This window comes from Histoplasma capsulatum (assembly GCF_000150115.1).
Source record: "Histoplasma capsulatum G186AR genomic scaffold supercont2.9, whole genome shotgun sequence".
In the NCBI taxonomy this organism is placed as follows: Eukaryota; Fungi; Ascomycota; class Eurotiomycetes; order Onygenales; family Ajellomycetaceae; genus Histoplasma; species Histoplasma capsulatum.
In genome coordinates, this window is record NW_025544809.1 from 689,443 (window position 1) to 709,935 (window position 20,493).

The window sequence follows — 20,493 nt, forward strand, 5'->3', positions numbered from 1 at the left end:
CGGGGGTGGTTGCTCGCTTGAAATTAGCTTTCAGGGGCAGCAGAAACGAAACGACAACTTCACGCTCTTCCTCATCTCGCTGCCACCCTCTGCAACCCGCGCGATTCTCCTTGTGTTTCTGTTTCTAGTTGTCTTGTGCGGAGCTCTGTGTCCATCGTCACCCCCTTCCAGTAATTCGACTTCCTTTTTCCTCATATAACACCCTCTTGACGCTCAGTAGTCATGGCTCCTCCAACTTCTGAGACGGCTTCTCCCATTGGAATTGCCAATGTAAGTAGTGTCCTATATCCAATTATTGATATTATGAAGAATCTGACACATTGGTTGTGTATAGCTTCCAAATCAACGGTATGCCTCGACAAACACTATATCATTTGTCGGGGGGGACTTGTAGTGCTAACACAATAAAACAGGCACAAAATCGTTGCCAAACGGGGAGCTGCCTTTACTATTATGGTACAAATTAGCCCCTCTTATTATATATATTTCGTCCTTGTTAACATTTTATAGGTTGCTGGGGAATCTGGATTGGGCAAAACGACATTCATTAACACGCTTTTCTCGACCACAATCAAGAACTATGCCGACCACAAGCGCCGACATGCCAAGCAGGTTGATAAAACCGTAGAGATTGAGATTACAAAAGCTGAACTCGAGGAGAAGTTCTTCAAAGGTATTCAATTCAGTTCTGCACTGCTCTGCACCGCGTATGTGAGCTAATCATGTCCCATTTTAGTTCGCTTGACGGTCATTGATACCCCCGGATTCGGCGATTATGTGAACAACCGCGACTCGTGGATGCCTATCATCGAGTTCCTTGATGACCAGCACGAATCCTACATGCTTCAGGAGCAACAGCCTCGTCGTGTTGATAAGATTGACCTCCGTGTCCACGCTTGCTTGTACTTCATCAGGCCAACCGGTCATACCCTGAAGCCTCTGGATATCGAAGTCATGAAACGTCTGAGCTCGCGTGTCAATCTGATCCCAGTGGTTGCTAAAGCCGATACATTGAGCCCATCTGACCTTGCCCGCTTCAAGCAACGCGTAAGGGAATATCTATCCTACATAGGCTAATGGAGTGAACTGTCAAAAGCTGATTACTTTTCGCATTTCAGATCCGCGCCGTTATCGAGGCCCAGGGCATCAAAATTTACCAGCCGCCTGTTGAGGAGGATGATGAGCACGCCGCACAGCATGCTCGTAGTCTGATGGCTGCCATGCCATTCTCCGTCATTGGTTCCGAGAAAGACGTCAAGACCAGTGATGGCCGCATCGTTAAGGGTCGCCAGTATGCTTGGGGTGTAGCTGAGGTTGAGAATGAGGAGCACTGTGATTTCAAAAAATTACGCTCCATTCTCATTCGTACCCACATGCTTGATCTCATTCACACCACTGAAGAATCCCACTACGAGGCCTATCGCGCCTTGCAAATGGAGACGAGAAAGTTCGGCGAGGCCCGCCCCAGAAAGCTCGACAACCCCAAGTTCAAGGAGGAAGAAGAGAACCTCAGAAAGCGCTTCACCGAACAAGTCAAGGTCGAAGAACAGAGGTTCAGACAGTGGGAGCAGAGACTCATCTCCGAGAGAGATCGTCTCAACAAGGATCTGGAAAGCACTCATGCTGCGTATGTTTTTTTAATCCTTCCCCAGTATACATGGCTACGTCGGCTAGCCTACTAGCAATCGAACGTTCAAACAACTCGAACAGGAACTCGAGCAGATGCAAGGCTCCGCTGTCCGCAGCCATGGCCGGCGTTAATCTTGGATAGGTATATTGATGTTTGCCGTTTGGTTGCGATGGAGGTAGATGGAGGTAGATGGCTGTCCGTTTCGAATATAGGCTTTAACACGTCTGAGCCCTAAAATTATCGACCTATCAAATCCCGGTTTTATTTGCGACCTTTTGGGGGTTTGTTTTCTTTTTCGAACCCCTTATCCTTTAATCATTTTATTCGTGTTTCTTTTTCTGTTTTTCTCCCACATTCGACTGATACCTAGCGTATTTTCTACCTCCAAGACCCGAAATAGTTTCGTTTGTTATACGTAGCGATTTTTTTTGTTACTTTATTATTTGAAATATCCAACTTTAATTCTACAACTTTTTTTCCCCTTTGTATGATTCAATTTCGAGATCTCCAAATCAAATAAAAACCACTGGGTTCGTCGAATTTAGTTTCCCGTGTCTGGTTTGTTATAAATAAATTAAATAAGCTCCAACCAGTTCGCCCAGACCAAGCTCCATCCCCGCCTTCAAGATGTAAATGAACTCAACCACCTTTCAAAAGCGTCGCGATCAATCAGATGCCACCAACGCGGAAATTCCCAACCTCCCGCCTCCACACAATAAAAACCCACAATGGTACGTATATATAAATGTTCACTACCTGTCTTCCAGGCCCCAAGTTTCCCAAACTCACTCTTGATACCCCGTCCCTCAGCCAATGTGAGAGGAGAGCTAACCCATCAACCCCCATCACAGGTGCGGTAAACGCAATCTGCTTTTCCAGCCCACCAGGCACATACCTGCTAACGGGTTCTTCTGACCGCTCCATCCATCTCTGCCGCGCCCTCCCGACCTCCTCCACCACCGTCTCCGCCACAACACCCGTCACCACCACTCCGATCCAGCGGTACGCGAAGCATGGCTACTCCGTGTTGGACCTCGCGGTAACGGCGGATAATGCCAAGTTTGCCAGTGTAGGTGGTGATAAGCAGGTGTTTTTGTGGGATGTGGAGACGGGGACGACGGTGAGGAGGTGGAGTGGGCATGATGCGCGGGTTGAGGCGGTGGAGTTCGGGGCCGAGGCAGATTCGATTGTTGCGAGTGGTATGAATTATTTTATTTATTATACTCTCCATTTCCATCGGGGTCTTTGTTGCCTTCTAGGTGTATTACTCTACGCTACGAAGGCCGCTGTTTGCGCAGTGCTGGTTCGTGAGGGGCTTGAGATCTCTATCAACCATTGCGCGAAGCAAGGTCAAGCATTACTATTGACTCTGACTTGATCAGAATCAGCTGCGCTCGATTTACACCTTTATCACGTTAAATACCCGAGCCAGGCATCAACTGGCATTGCATTGTGAATAGAGAAACTCGTCCTCCATTATCCCTGTATTAGGAAACTCCCTATAGTATAGCATCTTTAACTCAAAAGCTCAATTCCGCTAACCATCTCAAACTCCCATGCCACAGGAAGCGCGGACACAACCTTAAAACTTTGGGATACGCGTTCCCTAACCTCAAAGCCCATCCAAACACTCTCTGAAGCCCGCGACACCATCTCCTCCCTGAGCATCCACTTGCCCACCGCCAGCATAATATCAGGCAGCTACGACGGACGAATCCGCAGCTATGATTTGCGTATGGGCATGGTGAACGTGGACGTCATGGGCCATGAGGTGACGAGCGTGCGCTGCTCGGAGGATGGCAATGTCGTGCTGGCATCGTGTCTAGATAGCTGGATTCGGATGGTTGATCGAGCGGATGGCAGTGTGTTGAAAGGGTTTGGGGGTGGGGGAGGCAAGGCGGGGTCTGACCCTGCTACTCCTGCTAGTGGGGATGGAGGGCCACGCTATGTCAATAGTTCGTTGCGGATTAGATCTTCATTTGCGAAGGGGGAGGGCGTGGTGTTTAGTGGTGGGGAGACTGATGAAAATGAGAGTGCCATAAATGTCGAGAGCCATGTATTTGCATGGGATGTGTTGACTGGGGATGTAATTGCAAAGGTGGGCGTGGGCGAAGGGGTGAAGGCGGTTAGCTGTGTGGCGTGGAATGAGAAAGCGGGTTGTTGGGCGGGCGGTTGTTCAGATGGTGAGTTTTCGCAACCCGATCTCCTCTTATATATCTGTCTTGGGAATTCCACGCCTTTCACAAAGAGATATTGTTGGTTCAGTGCCGTTCGCTTTTGCTAACTTTTGATATTAACCCAATAGGGACTGTTCAAGTATTTGGATGACTTCAGCATTACTTTGCATCTTCTCGCATTTCACTCGCGGACATTATTGCGATACCTATATATATCGTTACGTTATCATGATCTTTATAAATCACCTCACCTTCTCAGGCCACCCCCTCCCTTTTATATCATTCACGACCGGGACCCTAACAGAGAGCATCCCGTTTCATATCTGCTATCCAGTTATCTATATAAATCAACGTTCAAACTCTTATTACCGCCTCCAACGTACAGCTAAACCAAAAAGAACAAAATATAACCGTGTCCTGTGCTCTATGTTGCGGGCGGATATGCTCATTTACTAGGCATCAGACCACCCCTTCTAAATGAAGAAGTATGATATATATGGGGTGGTCTCTCTACCTGGTTTATTGATTTAATTGGTGTAGATATGACAAAGATGAAAGGAAGCCTATCTCAACGAAGGGGCCGACACCGCGTGGGCTTGAGACGATGAAGTAAACCGTACCTGGATTCTTTTTTTTAAAATTTATTTATCCTATTTTGTCCATTACAATAGGTATCAGGCATGTAAAGGCATTGATAATGTGCTATGGGCCCCGATATATTCAATGCAGTTGTCCAAAATATGAAATAGGTCAATTGATCGCTCAGGTTCGCTCATGTCCACATTCCAACAGGACCTAACATTTTTCCCCTTCCCTAAGACGATTCTTTTTTGCTTTCTTTCTTTTTTGCTTTTTTTCTTTTTCAATCTTATATATACGTATCATATGTTTACTCCTTTCCATCAGCCCATTCGTGCAAAAAGGATATCACAATTTCTCTTTGCCAAAACCTTTGGCATCCTTTCATAACCCTTGCGGATCAATCTAGCATTCACATAAGATAAAATCCCACTACACCAAACCTAACCCATGTCCCCACACACACTTATCACAAACTCAAGCGCCAATCTCAGCCGCATCCAATGAAGCCATTGCCCTTTCCAGCTCCCTCTCACCAACGATGACAGTGCCAGCTCTCACCGTGCTGAGGAAGCTTATATCAACAGCATCCATATACGACGAGCCCGTTTCTGACGAGACTCTACGAAGCGGCTTGTGGGCGCCCTGCGCTTGCCCACCGTTTTTCTTCTGATTCATCGACGTCGTCATCCGCCTCCGCTTCCGCGACCAGAGTGATGACGTACTTTTGTCATCATTTTGATTATTGTCGTTGAACCGGGCAAGAGGGGAGGAGGCATTCCTCGGAATCTCCACGGCGCTAACACCATCGCCGTGGTCATCGGAGCTGTCATAACCATCTCCACCACCGTCATGATCATGGCCATCGTCACTCTCGCCACTGGTTCTGTTAGGTTCTCGACTTTGTGTCGCAGCCGCGAGCCGGCTAGCTACGCCACAGACGATCCCAGTCGCTTCCAGCGGGAGATCGCGTAGGTCCAGCATGATAGGGACGAGGACGTCGTCCTTCGAGATGAGGAGGAGGTTATTGCTGCTCTCGTCAAGTGAGAAGTCGCTGGACAGCTGGTTTGGGGGCACTAAGCAGATGGGATCCAGCGAGAAGCGGGGCAGGAGTCGTTTTTCGAGCAGTATAGACGCGGCCGGGTCGGTGGCAGTTAGAGTGAGGGAGAGGAAGCGGGGTTTATCGAGAATTAGGGTGGTGACGAGGCTTGGGCGGAGGATTGAAGGGGAAGAGGATCGGCGGGCAGATGCCGAGTATTGGGCCGCGCACTGGACGATGCGGAGGGATTTGTCGACACGGGCGTGTATGTTGTGTTTCCGTAAAGCGGCGAACGTTCGGGTCTGTAGCTCTGAGAGCGTTGGCGGGGGAGGGGTTAAGGGCGGCGATTGTTGTGCTTCTAGCGATGGGGCGGAGCTGCGGCGTTGCGGGTTATTGCTGCTGTTGACGAAGGCATCGGAAGACGCTTCGAAGGTGAAGCCACGGTTCTCGAGTGCCTGGGTTACATGGCCCTTTGACCGGCGGGGAACGAGGATGTAGTCGGAGAAATAAGTTGACATGAAGAATATGGATCTTTTCAACTTATTAGTTAAGGGGGTACCGCACTTTACAACGGAGTATATATGAGCTTACACTCCTGCCATGGCAAGAGGACTGGTCAGTTCCAGAACTCTTTGGCCGGCATCCAACCCCTGCCCATCAACCTGCATAGCGATGAAATCCTCTTTGCTGATTGAAATTTGGTTCGCTTTAGAAGGTCCATTTTTGTTGAACTCTTCTGCCGATGGTCGAAAATACAACTCTGCCAACGCTCTCGAACAAACAATTGAACATTCGACTGGGGTGATGGAAACGTTGAGAAACGCAGGATGCGTGGGTTCGGATTTCCGAAGATCTCTCAAGCCAGGTTCATCCGGTTCATCCGGGTGTATGTCTTCGATAGGAGGTACATCGTGGAAAATGAGTTGGAGTATTGGTTGCAAGAAAAATGGGTATAGATCTAGGGGGATGTGTATGAGAGCGAGGTGGTCGTTCTGAACCCCGATTTCCAATGTCAGCACAGCTGGCCTTGCATATTCAATACCAAAGATAGTGCAGGCTAATTCCGCGAACAGAAAGCACATTCTTGTGCTCCAACGAACGCTGGGATCCTGGAAGGGGGATTTACTAGTTCAAAATTTGGGGGGAGGGGGCTGCTTTTTGAAAGGTGGTGAAGGGGGAAAGCAGAATTAGAGGAGGTTATGAGTTTTGAACATGCTGCGCGAGACTCACCAAGAACTGTACCTGAGCAGAGAAGAGAGACAGTGACTGGGACATGGCGGCGGCCACGTATACAGTCTAATTTGACAGATCCACTTGGGCAATGCTGGAGGACCCGATTGAATGGAAAATGGACCTATGTACGTTGTTCGAAGCGGGCAGGATACATACTCCAACAGGGTGGAAGGGCGAGCGGGTTTTAACTGGAATGAAGGGAAGGTATTGGGACCCGTTCAATTGGAAAAGTGGAGACCAGGCAAAAGCGAAGGCCAGCTTAGTATTGATTGAATGCCCACCAAGCAGTTGAATAATTCGACAGGACAAAGGGGTAGATGGTCGGCGCGAGATGTCGTGGCAGCCCCCGGATGTCCGCGAAAAATGGCCAAACTGGACACAACGAAATGATAAACGGGATAGGCTGAGAGCTGACAGCAATAGGTCCAAACAGATTTCCGAGGATTTCTGGAACAAAGCGATCTTCTTGTGGTATCGAATTTCTCTCTCACAGGGCTAAACAAATATAAACCCAGGCGAATAACAGGACAGTAGATATCAACGTCGCAACGACCACCAAGAAATCAAGCAGTAAAGTAGCCCAGGATGTAAAGATCAAGCGTTAATAGAAGTAGAAGCGATGCTGCCAGGGTAAAACAATAAAAGAATATTCAACCCCTGTATGCAATTTCAGTAGCTAAACCAACTGATGAGAATGTGTAATCGTAAAAGTATATAGATATGAATGGGGGGAATGCAGGAGTCAACGGCGGGAAAGAAAAAAAAGAAGTTACATCAAAATATAAAATGACAAATGACAAATGGCACATGGAAAATAGTGCAATCATGCGCAAGAAGCTCGACAGCTGCCGCAATCAAGATCTTCAACGCTGGAGCGAACCCTTCTTGCGTGCTTCCAGGGCTCGCTGCGGGGATGTCCAGGGATTTATTTCTCCAAGCACCGGAACACTCTGGGCTCCCATTCAGACACGAACGAGGAAACAATGTTCACTGTTCAATATGTATACAGATATTTCCTTCACGTTCGCAATAACGGTTCCACCCGTCTGCCGTGCTCCTGTTCCCTCTTCTGATGCCGAGAGAGAAGGGTTGGGCGACATATAGTCACCAGTAATCCAATAATCGAGCAATGTCGCCCGCCACCACTACCCTTGATCCGATAATCTATTTTGCTTTTATCTTCTAAGTTAAACGTGGAGAATCTGGCAAAATATTTCGTTTTATCTTTATTGTCAATGGTTTTGCCACTGGATTGGGTTTCTCGAGAATGAATCCTTAGGAATTATTGTGCGAGGGAGGGAAGATGGCGTAATGATATTGAAGAGTGAGGGAGCTTAGGGGAATAGAATAGCCGTTGGAGAGGCTAAAGAGAATAAGTCGATTGATTTGAGCACAGTAATAAGGGAAAGCAATAATGAGGTTGAATGGGGAGAAGGGATCTCATAATCAGTTGGCCGGAGGCGTGGACGGGGACTGGGGATAGGAGACAGAACAGGCCATCCGCATAGAGATACTCCCGCACTTCGCACTTCGTTGGACCCAGGTAGTCTCACCTAGTGTTGCGAGTCGCATCTGGGGCCACAGCGAAAGAAAGTGAAAGAGAAAGCAAAATGACGTTCCTCGACCTCAATTACCTCATCAGACAGGACGAGGATGGCGGACGTGGATGCGACTAACAGGCTGCGTGCATTCAGAGAGTGTTCATGGGGCAAGCTTATTATTCAACGAGCGAACTCTGTTCCTTGCTGGTATTGATCAAGAAGGTTTCTTTTTACCCCTTTATGCTTTGCTCGTCAGTCGTCACACTTTGGCTCCAGCAACGTGGGAGGCAGCCAAAGGACCAAGTGGGGACGACAAGATATCCAGGTTAGTGAGGCGCTGTTACTGGCGGCTCAGAGACGTCTTGCAACTTATCTTGCGACTTTTCAGTATGCAGGACATTAGTTCGTTGTCAGCGTAACTGCGAAGCGGAGCCAAACCCACCTGTGGCAGATGGCCAGCAGAGAGCAATAATAGTGTTCCTTAATTCAACCGGGCAGCCTCGCAAACCAGGACAACGATCAACCTTATACTCACTTGGAGCGCGAAACGCTAGGCAATGGCGAGATGGCAAGCATGTTGCTCGTGGTATCATTATTATTGGGTGTGTTGGTCCAAAGGAATTTGAAATAAAAAAAATGATGTTGTAGTGTGGAGCCCTGATCGCCTTTATTTTCTTAGCCCGCAGATTCAATGGTTCCCTTGGAAGAAACTTAGATAACGGACTTCTACTTGTTGACAGAGAGAAGAGATAGCGACGAAGGGAAGATAGATAAGTTAAAACTCCCAAGCTAATCTAGCGGGTCAGCGCTAACTGTGCAGGGCGATAGGGGCTCTAAGACTCTATCCAAAGTCGATATCAGGGGGTTGATCTACGAAGGATTTATTCCCACCTCACGCCCTGTAGGCAAGATCAACAATTGCCTGCGCTAGAACCAAGCCATTCCCCGCCACAAGCAAGATTCAGATCATGAATCGACCCTATGAGATCTCTGGAACCTCAAAACCACGAACATGTCTAGCTTCAATGAGATCAATGAGACCAGACATAGGCAGAGTATCAGCCTGGAGACGTTCCTTAACAGAAGGCCAGGGGGCCATGCCATATTTGCATGCGAAAGGTCTTGTTGAACGGAAAGTCTCCCCGTCGCAGCCCCTAAAACCACACAGGCCCGCCTCCTGCAGGTATCGGCAGCTGCATTGCGCATTGCATTTCCATTGCATTTTCACCAAGCACAGATGCACTAAAACACAGCTCTACAGACTATTGTCAGTTTTCATCCATTGGATCTGTCCCTATTTATTTTCTTTTATTTTCTTTTATTTTTAATTTTTTTTCTTTGCGCTCTCTTTCTGTCCCTGCCTTACAAAACTGAAAATCCCTCATCCAGGATTCTTTCAAGAAATCTCAAAAGCAGAGAATGTGGGGCAGGATATCAACAGCAAAGGTTCCACTAACAAGGAATGCCACCACAGGAATGAAATATTTCACATCTCAACAACATCATAAGAGTTTGATATCAAATAATGAATCAGATAAAATAGATTATATGAAAGTATATAGCTAATTCAGTAGATACTTGATTGGTCTCATAACCTATTTCAGAACACCAAACCTCAAGTGAAAGAAAATCCAGAGTGCAAGTAGTCATCAAATCTGAAGAAATCATAATTATCATATCATCCGAGGGGATTTTATAGATACTCGTCTTCTGACGGAGCTCTGAGTAACTAGTCTAGTCACTCTTTGCAAAATCGAGACTTTCTTAATTAGAAAACCGCTTTTTGTTGAAAGAATTACATAGCAGCTCATGCCTTCTTCTTTTTGGCTGGTGGTTCTACATGCTGGGGATGTCTTCCTTACACTTTTAAGGCTACGAGATATCGCAGTATTTGTTCGTTCATGTCGAATATAATTGCAGCTGATTCAGAAAAGCAAAGTTTTAATCATCACACGAAGTAGGGACCTATGTGGCCAATTTCCCCATCCATTCTTCAAACCATTTGTAAAACTCCTGGTGGCTGTAGTATCATGACAGGTGCAGGGTATGAAACACGTTGCTAACGGTCTAACGAGAAGAGGTCAGTACGTTCGCCTTCTAAACAAGGGATACGGAGTGAATGCGTCCATGATACTATATACACAAGATCGGTAACTGCAGAAGGCTCTCTTCCTCTGGAGGCCAGCGCTTCATAGGGGGATAAGAAAAGAAAGGACAATTGAGAACCCTCCTTATACATCATAACCATCATGTCATAATCATAAAACAACACGTTCATGACTAGTGCAAATGCCACCATAGGACATCATATCATGATATACAGGAAAACACAGAGGATTAAGTATGTCTATCCCAACACCCTAGTAAGATACCTAGGTATGCATAGCATGTACAAACAGGCCTCCTTTTCCTACCAGCACATGCATATGAGTCTTCAACTCAACCATGAGGGGAAAAAAAAATCAATTCTGAAAAAATTCATTCCTTCGAGTCTTTAGGTGGATGTGGCTCCCTGGCTATTGTTGACACCTCTACCACCTCTACCACCTCTACCACCCCTACCACCCCTACCACCCCCTCGTGCGAAACCACGACCACCTCTACCCCGGCCACTTCCACCACGTTCTAAAGTTGACGGGGGAGGAACATTATTGTACGACTGAGGTCGGAAATTCGGATTGCGTTGGATAACTCCTTCAAGTGGGTCCGTTCTCTCAACCGAAACATAGCCACCGGGAGTCGCAGGCGGAGCACCCATATCCCCGCCTCCACCTCCACGTCGTCCTCCACGCCCACGTGGATTATATCCATTCTGATGGCCGGTGAAGTTAGCCCGCCCACCCCGGCCGCGCATATCAGACGGCTGCGGTGAGGAGGCATTGTTTTGATGGTGATTGCGAATCGGCAATGTTTGCTCCGACTGGCTGTGGCTACCACGGCCTCGGAACACCCCATTGCCCCTGGGAGCACCAAGCTGTCCTGTAAGAGCGCCACGGAAGCTGCCTCGCAGAGGTGGCGGGGCGCTCGCATGTTTCAGCTGGCCCTTTCCACCTGGTCCGAGCGGCGCTCCATATCCCTGGACTGTCAGCGGTTGGTTTTGTTGCTGTTGTTGTGACCTGCCTTGTTCTGCTGCAGCGCGGGTTGTCGCGATAAGTTGCCTGTTGGTCACGTTCAAGACGCATGATGCGGGAACTGTCGACCCGCGGAATGGCGAGCATCTGTCACCTAGGGTCGTCCCGCTCATGAAGGAGACGTCAAATACGATGTCCAGGAGAAGCGTTCTGGACGTCCGCGTGAGCCCAACGATAGTGCCTCTCGTCGCGATGGGAACCTTGCCAGATTCCTGTGCATAGACCACCCTATCACCAAGAGAAAATGATTGATTGCCAAGTCGATGTTCCGCATCTGCCGGTTTCAATAACGCATTACGCGGGACGCCTTTAAGCTTTTTAGCTTCAGCTGCTGGTCGTGTACGGAGGAGTTCGTCCGCGGCTTGTTCGATGGATTTCACAAGGTTTGAATCGAGCTGTTCAGCTTCCAATGGTACACGATCGAAATTCTTTGCCTCGATTGACTTGAGCCACGCCTGAATCTCCTTGATTTTGGCAGCCGCGGTTTCAGCTGGGTAGAAATCTGTCGCTTGGAAGCCATCTCCTTGTGGCTTTCGTTGAATGCCTGCAATGAACTCAGGGAATTTGATCATATATTGCTGGAGAAGATCGATGGCTTTTTCACTGAATTCCCAGCCAGTGGGTCCACGTCGGGAGTACCCAAGAACTTTGAGCTTCTTCGCTTCAAATTTCAGGTTCAGGCCAAGGTTGATGCGCTGGCCATCCAAGACCACTGTGAACGAAGACGTGATTTTAGCCAGAGCCAAAGGGTTCAGATTTAGACTACGGGCAATCGCAAATGACGGACTGTAGGGAGAGAGCTTCTCAGCAGCTCTCGTCAAATCTCGACCAAATTCTGGTTCCCTGCCTTTGGTGACGGAAACAAGACCACTCAATTTTCCGGCTTCATGCCCAGTAATATGTACTGGAGCTCCGTAGTTATATTCACCCAAGAAAAAAGCCCTTGTTCCCTCCGGGAATTCCTCTTCGACAGGTAAGGCTTCTCGTTCGATAAACCTATCATCCTCGCACATCACGCGGTCAACAACAAGCTGCAAAGCGTAATCCGTTTCAATACCTGGAATATCGGCGAACTCCTTGACCGTGGCACCTTCGGCTGTCTTCATTAACCCCTTCAGCATTTGCACGTGGACCATGGACTCGATCTCGCCAACAACCATGCCCAGCCTTTTGCTATAATATGACTCAACTTGGTGGGCTTTGCGCCTCCACTGATCCGTTTGTGATGGTGTATGAGGAATCGAAACAATATGCTGCTCTCCGTCGACATACATGTAATCGAAAAGTTCGTCAGATACGCGAGTTACTTTGGCCTCTTGAAGGAAAGGGTAGCCAACGTGAACTCTTTGACCAAGCTTTTGTTTCGCTAGTTCAACACTGGATCGATTTTCTGGCTCGCTGAGCGTTACCACCATGCTCTCGTTACGACTCTCTTGTTGGAACACGGAGACCCCGTGGAAACCTAGTTGGCCATTATGTGGCAATGTTTTCAAGCTAGGGAATCCCGCCAATGCTTCGTGCCCTAGCTTAACCCCTTCCACAAGGCCAACGAAAGGTTCCAGGCCTTCCATTGTTGGAAGGTCGAACACATTTTCTATGCAGTGACACTTAGCAATGTCGGGGAACACACCAGCAAGTGAACTGGGATATATGTATTCGATATCTGGCGAATATGTGAATTTCAATGTAACGCCAAATTCATTTCTTGCATTCTCTTCTGGTGTCAAAAGGTGTTTCTTTGTAGCCATCGCGCTAAGCAAGCGCTTTTCATCAATAAACGGGATCTTGACAACGGCTTCCCATTCCATCTTTTTGCCGTTCATGTCAAGTTCGAAGTCGCGAGGGTAAAAATCAATGATCGGTGATTCCGGGGAAGTCATCAATTCATGGAAGGCCGAAGGGACAATTTGTTTACTTCGGTCTGGTAGAACGCCCATTAATTGTTCGAAAGGGTGGAAGGGTTGCCCAAGGTCGAAATTCATATCAGCTTCCAAGCCAAGTTTGACGTCAGAAATCATCGGCGAATAGTGATACTGATAGAACCAAGGCCACGAGGCAACTCCACGATAATAATAATAGAGAACCCATTGAAGGCCTTGTACGTAATTTTCCGTCAACTGCCGCATTTCTTCATGGTTATCCATGCCCCATCCGAATTTGGACTTGTAGTAGTTGTCCTTCCATTCCTGGAACTTGAGTTCGTATTTTTTTTCAGCAGCTTGTTGGGCTTCCTCGGCTGTTGTCTCCTTCACCTTAGCGTTTTCGTATCTTTTCATCACGCGAAGAAGTGCAATCTGGCCCTCTTCGTCATCGCCGTCATCATCACCAGAGCTCCCGCTAGTTTGAGTTTCCTTCGACGGAAGTTGAACCCGCAAGAATCTATCGCCATGCTCGTTGGACACTGTAGTCCAAGCAAGATGTAGATCGTCTGCTAACTGCTCTACGAATTTTCGATCCCTCGCAGGCAAATTAGGGGAAAGGTCAAGAGGAACAGATTGCCCTTGATCATTCACCGGGCGATGAGTGACATATTTTTTAATTCGGTTGAAAATGTGCTTCTGCGCAGGCGAGATCGCAAAATCTTTCGCATTTGCAGGTGGCTCCGAGCTTTCCAGCTCCTCGCCTTTCATTTTAGATTTAATCCAACGCGCATCTGAAAATTCTGCTTCAAAGAAGCGGAATTCTACATCAGATAATGAATCAAGGAGCACCCCTAGTCGCTCCAAATTGATTGTCCCCTGTTCATTTATGTATCCTCCCAGTTTGGGTAAAACTTGTTTGTAAACCTTGAACATCCATGCTAGCGCCCCCTCGTTAATGTGTAGATTCGGCAGATTCGGCAAGAAGTCATTTCCCACGAAGAAAGCCATCAGAATGAAATCGTCGATAACTCGTTCCAAATCAAAAGGAAATTGCAAAGCGTTCTCCTCCTCCAACTCCTGAAACTCCAGCTCTAGGTATTCCCGCACCATACATAGGTGCATAAGATAGAAATTCTGGTGTTCTAGCTCCTTCGACTTTTTCTGACTTTGCCTTCCAAACGTAACTTCTTCACGGAGTAGGCAAAAATGCGGATCATGACTCAACAGGCCCAACATGATCAAGTCCGCATCTAAACCGTAAAGACAATGTCGTATATCTGGTTGGTACCCTGGCTGCGCTTTCGACTGTCGGATATATTCCATGATCTTATGCTCTCCTTCACCAGGAACCTCATGACCAGACAGAACGATCTCCACGCCCTGCCACTCCACGTCCTCCGAGACTTTCTTATTGATGAAATACTTCAGCTGCTGCGTCAGTTTGGCCATGAACTCAGTTCCCGGCGTTATGCAGTTGCTATCAAAAGCTTCCTCCTTGGGCATTTCAATCCCTTGTTTAATAGCCTTCTCCTTGGCCAGCTCAGCATCCAGCGCGGTTCGGAATCGTCGCGCTCGTTGTTGGTTCATTTTCGCGCGGGGCGCGACTCCATCGATAGCCATGAAAAATAATTGTTTCGGCTTGATCTTCCCGTATAAATGTTCAATATAGTTGAAAATAGCGATGAACATCTTATCTTCTGTCATGCGAAAAGTTGGGGAATCCGAATCCTTGTGGGTGCAGTTGTGGATAATGCCATTCATGTCGAGGTATAGGCAATCAAACTCGGGGATTCGGTTTTCCGCAATCAACTGCGATATTGCGGGGTATCGCTCAGACATCCATCTGAAAAACTTTGGAACACCCATATTTGTGACTTGTTAAATTAAGGATAGGAAAACAGTAAAAAGCGGAAAATATGTGGAAAACAGCCGTGACGTGACCTCGATCGAACACCAATAACGAAGGAGGATTGAAATTAACCCATATACACAAACTCTAGAGGAATGAAGAATAGATGGGCTCTCGGAGCTCCGAATAGAGAAGGAAACAGCAAAAAGGGGAAACGGACGTCCATTTAACAAGCTTGGAGTGAATGGGTTTTCATCATCTTGAAAAGATCGAGATGGAAGAGATTGTCACGTGGATAACCCTCCCAAAAGAAGACTAGTGACACATTAACGCGACAACCGCGTTTTCTTCTTTGGATGTCTGCTCCCCAACGACAGCTTTGATAAGACTCTACCGGCCCAGAGAAGCTCAATTGGCAGGGTAACTGTTTTGAAGTCCTTGGGCCATATTATTTTAAGTCACATCTGCCTCCACTTTTAGGAAGCGCGCGAAGCCTTCACTACAAAGCTCACCATGGATGATTATGACCAAGGTATGTGAGGATCTCTCGGTGTCGCGCAAGATAGCTACTGATTTTGGATGCGACAATTGTAGTGGGTATAGAGGAGGAACAAGAAGAAGAGAGAACGGAGGAAAAGATAATCAATGAAGGTATCGACTCCCGTCTATTTTGCTGCTATCTTCTGAAGATCGCTCAACTGACATTTCCTTCTTCTAGAGTACAAGACGTGGAAGAAAAATGCACCCTTTCTTTATGATATGATACTTAGCACAGCACTAGAGTGGCCTACTCTTACTACACAATGGCTACCAGATAAACAAGCGTAAGTTTTCTTAGGCAGCGCTTCTACTTCTGTCTCGGAGATCCATTTTGCTTATACCCCGGATAGTCTTCCAGATAAACCTTATTCCACCCACCGCCTACTCATTGGAACACATACGTCGAGTGATGCTCAAAACTACCTTCAAATAGCGCATGTCCAACTACCCAATCCAACGGCTCCAGATGCGGAAGATTACGATGACGAGAGGGGTGAGATTGGCGGTTATGGAGGCGGGGGATCAAAGAAGGCACCCATGGAGGTGAAATTTAACATCGTCCAAAAGATCGATCATAAAGGCGAGGTGAACAAAGCGCGATACCAACCACAAAACCCAAACGTTATCGCAACAATGTGCACAGATGGAAGAGTGATGGTTTGGGACCGATCTAAACACCCCAGTCTTCCCACAGGCAATGTCAGCCCTGAGTTGGAGTTACTTGGACACACGAAGGAAGGATTTGGGTTAAGTTGGAGTCCTCATTTGGTTGGCCATCTCGTTACTGGAAGTGAAGACAAAACCGTCCGCCTTTGGTTTGTGTTCCCACTCTTTAAAAAAAAGAAAAAGAAAAAAAAAAGCTGTTGAAACAGCAATCGTGGCTGAGTTAAGCATTTAAGCATCTAAGGCTAATACCCTACAGGGACATCACACAACACACAAAGGGCAACAAGGCTCTTAGACCTTCGCGAACATACACCCATCACTCCTCCATTGTCAACGATGTGCAATACCATCCTCTCCACTCATCTCTCATTGGCACTGTATCCGATGATATCACACTTCAAATCATCGATGATCGCGAAGCTGACACCACCCGTGCGGCTGCGGTATCCAGGGACCAACACAAGGATGCGATAAATGCCATTGCATTTAATCCAGCTAAGGAGACAGTCCTTGCTACCGGATCCGCGGACAAAAGTGTTGGCATCTGGGATCTCCGAAACCTCAAATCGAAGTTGCATGCGCTGGAGTGTCACAATGAATCAGTGACATCTCTAGCTTGGCATCCCTTTGAGGAAGCGGTGCTTGCAAGCGCTAGCTATGATCGGAAGATTATGTTCTGGGATCTCAGTCGCGCTGGCGAGGAGCAGACGCCTGAAGATGCTCAGGATGGGCCACCTGAGCTGTAAGTTTAGCATATTACTATTATCATTATTATTTCCCTGTTTCAACTGTCCCTGCACACCTTGCTCCCGATCAAACGGGCCATGTCTGCCTGTACGGCATGTTAATAACCGTATACTAACTCCATTCCGTTGAGTAGATTGTTTATGCACGGGGGACATACCAACCGCATCTCCGACTTCAGCTGGAACTTGAATGATCCGTGGGTTCTGTGTTCAGCAGCCGAAGACAACCTGCTTCAAGTATGGAAAGTGTCTGATGCCATTGTGGGTAAAGACATGGAGGATATTCCAACTGAGGAGCTGGAGACATGAGTAATTACAGGAGTCATTTTGCTCGGTTGCAAGTGACATGACTTGGTTCCTACTACTGTTTTCTGGCTTGGACCGGTGGCTCGTGGTCTATATTCAGGGTGGTGGTTTTGACGCACGGTTACCACAACAAATTTTATCCTAGAAAAAAAAAAAAATCACGCTTCAAGTTTTACCCTGCAGATGGTAGTGGTACTATCTTCGGTGTTGCCTTCAGGTGTATGAACTTCATGGCTTTTTGTTTTTTTTATTTTCCCCATATGTATTTGTAAGGGGCAGGCAGCGGGCTATTCGACGAGTTAGGTCTTACCACCAGAAATTCTCTTTCGGCACCTGTTTTGGGCTAGCCGCAAATTTATTCTAGAAAACCTGACACTGACTTTGTCACATGTGAGTGGCGCTTTTGATGTCATTCGTTGCTTGAGAGAATCTTCTTGAAACAAATAAAAAATAATTTGAACAAACCAATTTCTAATCGATCTCTATGGAGTAATTGATTTCTAGTATCAAAAATTGACTAGAAACTGATCAGATCCTAATATTTTGGTATGCTTGTGACTATGCCTGGGAAAACTCACTGTGAGTGGTGGTAGCTCAGGAAGGGTATACTTCATCCTCCGAGGTCACACATCTATCTTTCTTGTTTTCGGTTGGGGTTTAGGCATATCTGCCTGTGTTTTGCTTGTTTCTGAGGGCAGCATGGCCTGCTCCCTGATAAGTTACTCTGATCATGACATGATTTTCTTTGTTTAAAATAGTTCGGTCCGGGTAATAGTATAATGATCATACTAACTAACAACAATAATAAATTACTATTGTAAATCAGCTAATAATCGACTAAAATTATATGAATATATTAGTCATTTTCTATCTATTTTACAATTGATTTATTGATATAAAATGTCATTTCTCGTCGAAGATCTATAAAATGACAGAGCGGGAAATTGCGTGCACGGGCCACAGAATCGCAATCCCGACAGCCGTCCAACGAATCGGCGTCTTAGTCATGGCTCACCGCGGGATGGAAAGTTATCATGGTTGTCAGAAAATTCAAAAAATTTTGACACTGATAATGCTCCCACAAATATAACTTCTTTGTCAAAGGTTCTGGAAGCTGAGAAGTAAGCGATACATGTCCTTCACGGCTACTTGAAATCGGATTCATTCTCTTAACGCAAAGCTGAAAAAAATTCCCCCGAAATGACCAAGGACCCTCCACCGCTGGGCCCCAAGCCAAAGTCCGCTGTCCCTTCCAGTCTCTTAAACGGATCAGCCTCTGTCCGCGCGACAAATGGCGTGCGTGAGAGCGAGCGTGAAACGCTCAATTCATCAATTAAATCTTCATTGTCATGGAAACCAGTCGTTGATCCGGATTTTTCATCTCCAAAACCAATCCTGGCGGTAGGGAACCCAGCAGCCGCCGTAACTGTGCGGGAAACTGTAATGCCCACTGCCAATGGGCATATTGAGAACGGGTTTCTGGAGAATGAACATGAACATGTATCAGCGGAACGGAGCGACGCTGAGAATGAAAAACCGCTGCCCGCCACTCACAAGCCGCTTGACATTCCCGCGGCGCAGAACACCAGCCCCGCCACCGGCCCTCCTCCCGTCCCCCCCCCTCCTATTAAACGAAATTTTAGCGAACCACCCCGCGATCCTCGGGACCATACGAAACCTAGAAATATATCTTCCGCTGTTAGCAGGCCTGCGAGCCCTTATACGCTAAATCCTCCAATTGATTTTGACGGGCTTAGTTGGCCGAGTACGTATCCCGGTTCCGGTAAAGGAATGGCTTTCGTTTTTCCCAATTAACAATTTACTTTTGTTTTGCAGGCGTCGGCACTCGCGAGCGTCTCGAAGCGACACCGGAAGAAAGCGAAAAACGAACACAAAAACTAGCAAATGCAGTCCGGACGGTTCTGGAATGTATTGGAGAAGACCCAGAGCGCGAGGGCCTTCTGGGTACACCGGAAAGATACGCAAAAGCGCTGATGTACTTCACAAAGGGCTATGAGGAAAACGTGCGCGATCTAGTCAACGGTGCTGTCTTCCATGAAGACCATGATGAGCTAGTCATCGTGAAGGATATTGAAGTTTTCTCACTTTGCGAACATCATTTGGTCCCGTTTACCGGCAAAGTATGTTATTTCATTGCCCCGACCCCTTTCGGGATTCTCAATTCAGAAAAAGTGGATAAATTAGATGAAACGACAGCACATGCTAACTCTAAATGCGGAACCCTCAGATGCACATTGGCTACATACCCGACCGCCGTGTCCTCGGCCTTTCTAAATTCGCTCGCCTCGCAGAGATGTTCTCACGCCGTCTCCAGGTCCAAGAACGTCTAACAAAGCAAGTAGCCCTCGCCATCTCCGAAGTGCTGAAGCCCAGAGGTGTAGCTGTGGTTATGGAGTCGAGCCATCTGTGCATGGTGATGCGCGGTGTGCAGAAGACCAGCAGCACGACCACAACGAGTTGCATGCTGGGCTGCATGCGAGCGAGCGCGAAGACCCGAGAGGAGTTCCTTAGCTTACTCAATCGGAAATAATTTTTTGTCCTCAAATAGGGCATAAAATGAAAAAGCAGAAGAAGCAGAATCATAAATGTGGGTGCATGAAATAGAAAAATGTATAAATAGCCCAGATTTTGGATATCCGAAACGAATCAAACGAACGACCACAAGACAGCATCGACATGCAACTCTCCGAATTCCAATATCCCACGCTCCAAACTATGACGATAAATTTTCACTTTCCGATTCCGAACACGATCTATTGCATTCCCCTCTTCAGACATATCTTATTTTCCCGATAGTTTATTTGCCGTTCACCAAATTTCGCATCATGATAGAAATCTTTTCCTTTTCTTGCCCTCATTTTCTTCATTTTTTCCCCTTCAACCCGGAGTTTTATGTTTTATGCTTGTTTTCTTTCAAGAGCCACCCGACAATAGACGCTTATGAAAATGCTGGGAATGGGTTGTTGCTCATAGTGGTAGTGATTAGAAGGCCACTGCCGACGCAGCCGCCTCCGCTGCGGGAGGGGGAGGACGCGAGACTAAGGCTGAAAGCTAGACTATCCAGTGATGTATGGTAAGGGCGTTGCTGGCGGTTCGTGGGCGATGAGGCGACGGAAGGGAGGAGGGTGTTGATTAGGTGGCTTTCTCTCTTTTGACATTAGCCGTTTCAACAG

The 20,493-nt window shown here is 47.2% G+C and overlaps 7 protein-coding genes across 7 annotated transcripts; 5 read left to right on the top strand and 2 right to left on the bottom strand.

Annotated features, from left to right (window-relative positions):
* Positions 1–89: 89 nt before the first annotated feature.
* HCBG_06452 (septin) lies at positions 90–1,761 on the top strand (the record flags this gene model as incomplete). The annotated part of the gene is made up of 7 exons (XM_045433501.1): positions 90–270; positions 335–348; positions 414–456; positions 511–673; positions 737–1,047; positions 1,119–1,627; positions 1,683–1,761. 7 exons carry the CDS (start codon positions 223–225, stop codon positions 1,759–1,761), a joined length of 1,167 nt encoding a protein of 388 aa, XP_045285814.1.
* Positions 1,762–2,303: 542 nt separating this feature from the next.
* HCBG_06453 (WD domain-containing protein) lies at positions 2,304–4,435 on the top strand (the record flags this gene model as incomplete). Its single annotated transcript, XM_045433502.1, has 4 exons — positions 2,304–2,361; positions 2,398–2,829; positions 3,196–3,813; positions 3,936–4,435. The coding sequence occupies 4 exons, from the start codon at positions 2,304–2,306 to the stop codon at positions 3,956–3,958; spliced, it is 1,131 nt and encodes a 376-aa protein (XP_045285815.1).
* A 428-nt stretch (positions 4,436–4,863) lies between these two features.
* HCBG_06454 (uncharacterized protein) lies at positions 4,864–6,700 on the bottom strand (the record flags this gene model as incomplete). Its single annotated transcript, XM_045433503.1, has 3 exons — positions 4,864–5,956; positions 6,017–6,417; positions 6,656–6,700. 3 exons carry the CDS (start codon positions 6,698–6,700, stop codon positions 4,864–4,866), a joined length of 1,539 nt encoding a protein of 512 aa, XP_045285816.1.
* Positions 6,701–8,268: 1,568 nt separating this feature from the next.
* On the top strand, positions 8,269–9,130 carry HCBG_06455 (uncharacterized protein; the record flags this gene model as incomplete). The annotated part of the gene is given in 4 exon segments (XM_045433504.1): positions 8,269–8,320; positions 8,338–8,524; positions 8,595–8,801; positions 8,998–9,130. The coding sequence occupies 4 exon segments, from the start codon at positions 8,269–8,271 to the stop codon at positions 9,128–9,130; spliced, it is 579 nt and encodes a 192-aa protein (XP_045285817.1).
* A 1,563-nt stretch (positions 9,131–10,693) lies between these two features.
* Positions 10,694–15,058, bottom strand: HCBG_06456 (exonuclease; the record flags this gene model as incomplete). Its single annotated transcript, XM_045433505.1, has 1 exon — positions 10,694–15,058. The coding sequence occupies one exon, from the start codon at positions 15,056–15,058 to the stop codon at positions 10,694–10,696; it is 4,365 nt and encodes a 1,454-aa protein (XP_045285818.1).
* Positions 15,059–15,494: 436 nt separating this feature from the next.
* Positions 15,495–17,502, top strand: HCBG_06457 (chromatin assembly factor 1 subunit C; the record flags this gene model as incomplete). The annotated part of the gene is made up of 6 exons (XM_045433506.1): positions 15,495–15,573; positions 15,636–15,692; positions 15,760–15,865; positions 15,932–16,396; positions 16,504–16,989; positions 17,128–17,502. The coding sequence occupies 6 exons, from the start codon at positions 15,555–15,557 to the stop codon at positions 17,300–17,302; spliced, it is 1,308 nt and encodes a 435-aa protein (XP_045285819.1).
* Positions 17,503–18,456: 954 nt separating this feature from the next.
* Positions 18,457–19,850, top strand: HCBG_06458 (GTP cyclohydrolase I; the record flags this gene model as incomplete). Its single annotated transcript, XM_045433507.1, has 3 exons — positions 18,457–19,064; positions 19,136–19,440; positions 19,548–19,850. The coding sequence occupies 3 exons, from the start codon at positions 18,500–18,502 to the stop codon at positions 19,848–19,850; spliced, it is 1,173 nt and encodes a 390-aa protein (XP_045285820.1).
* Positions 19,851–20,493: the final 643 nt, after the last annotated feature.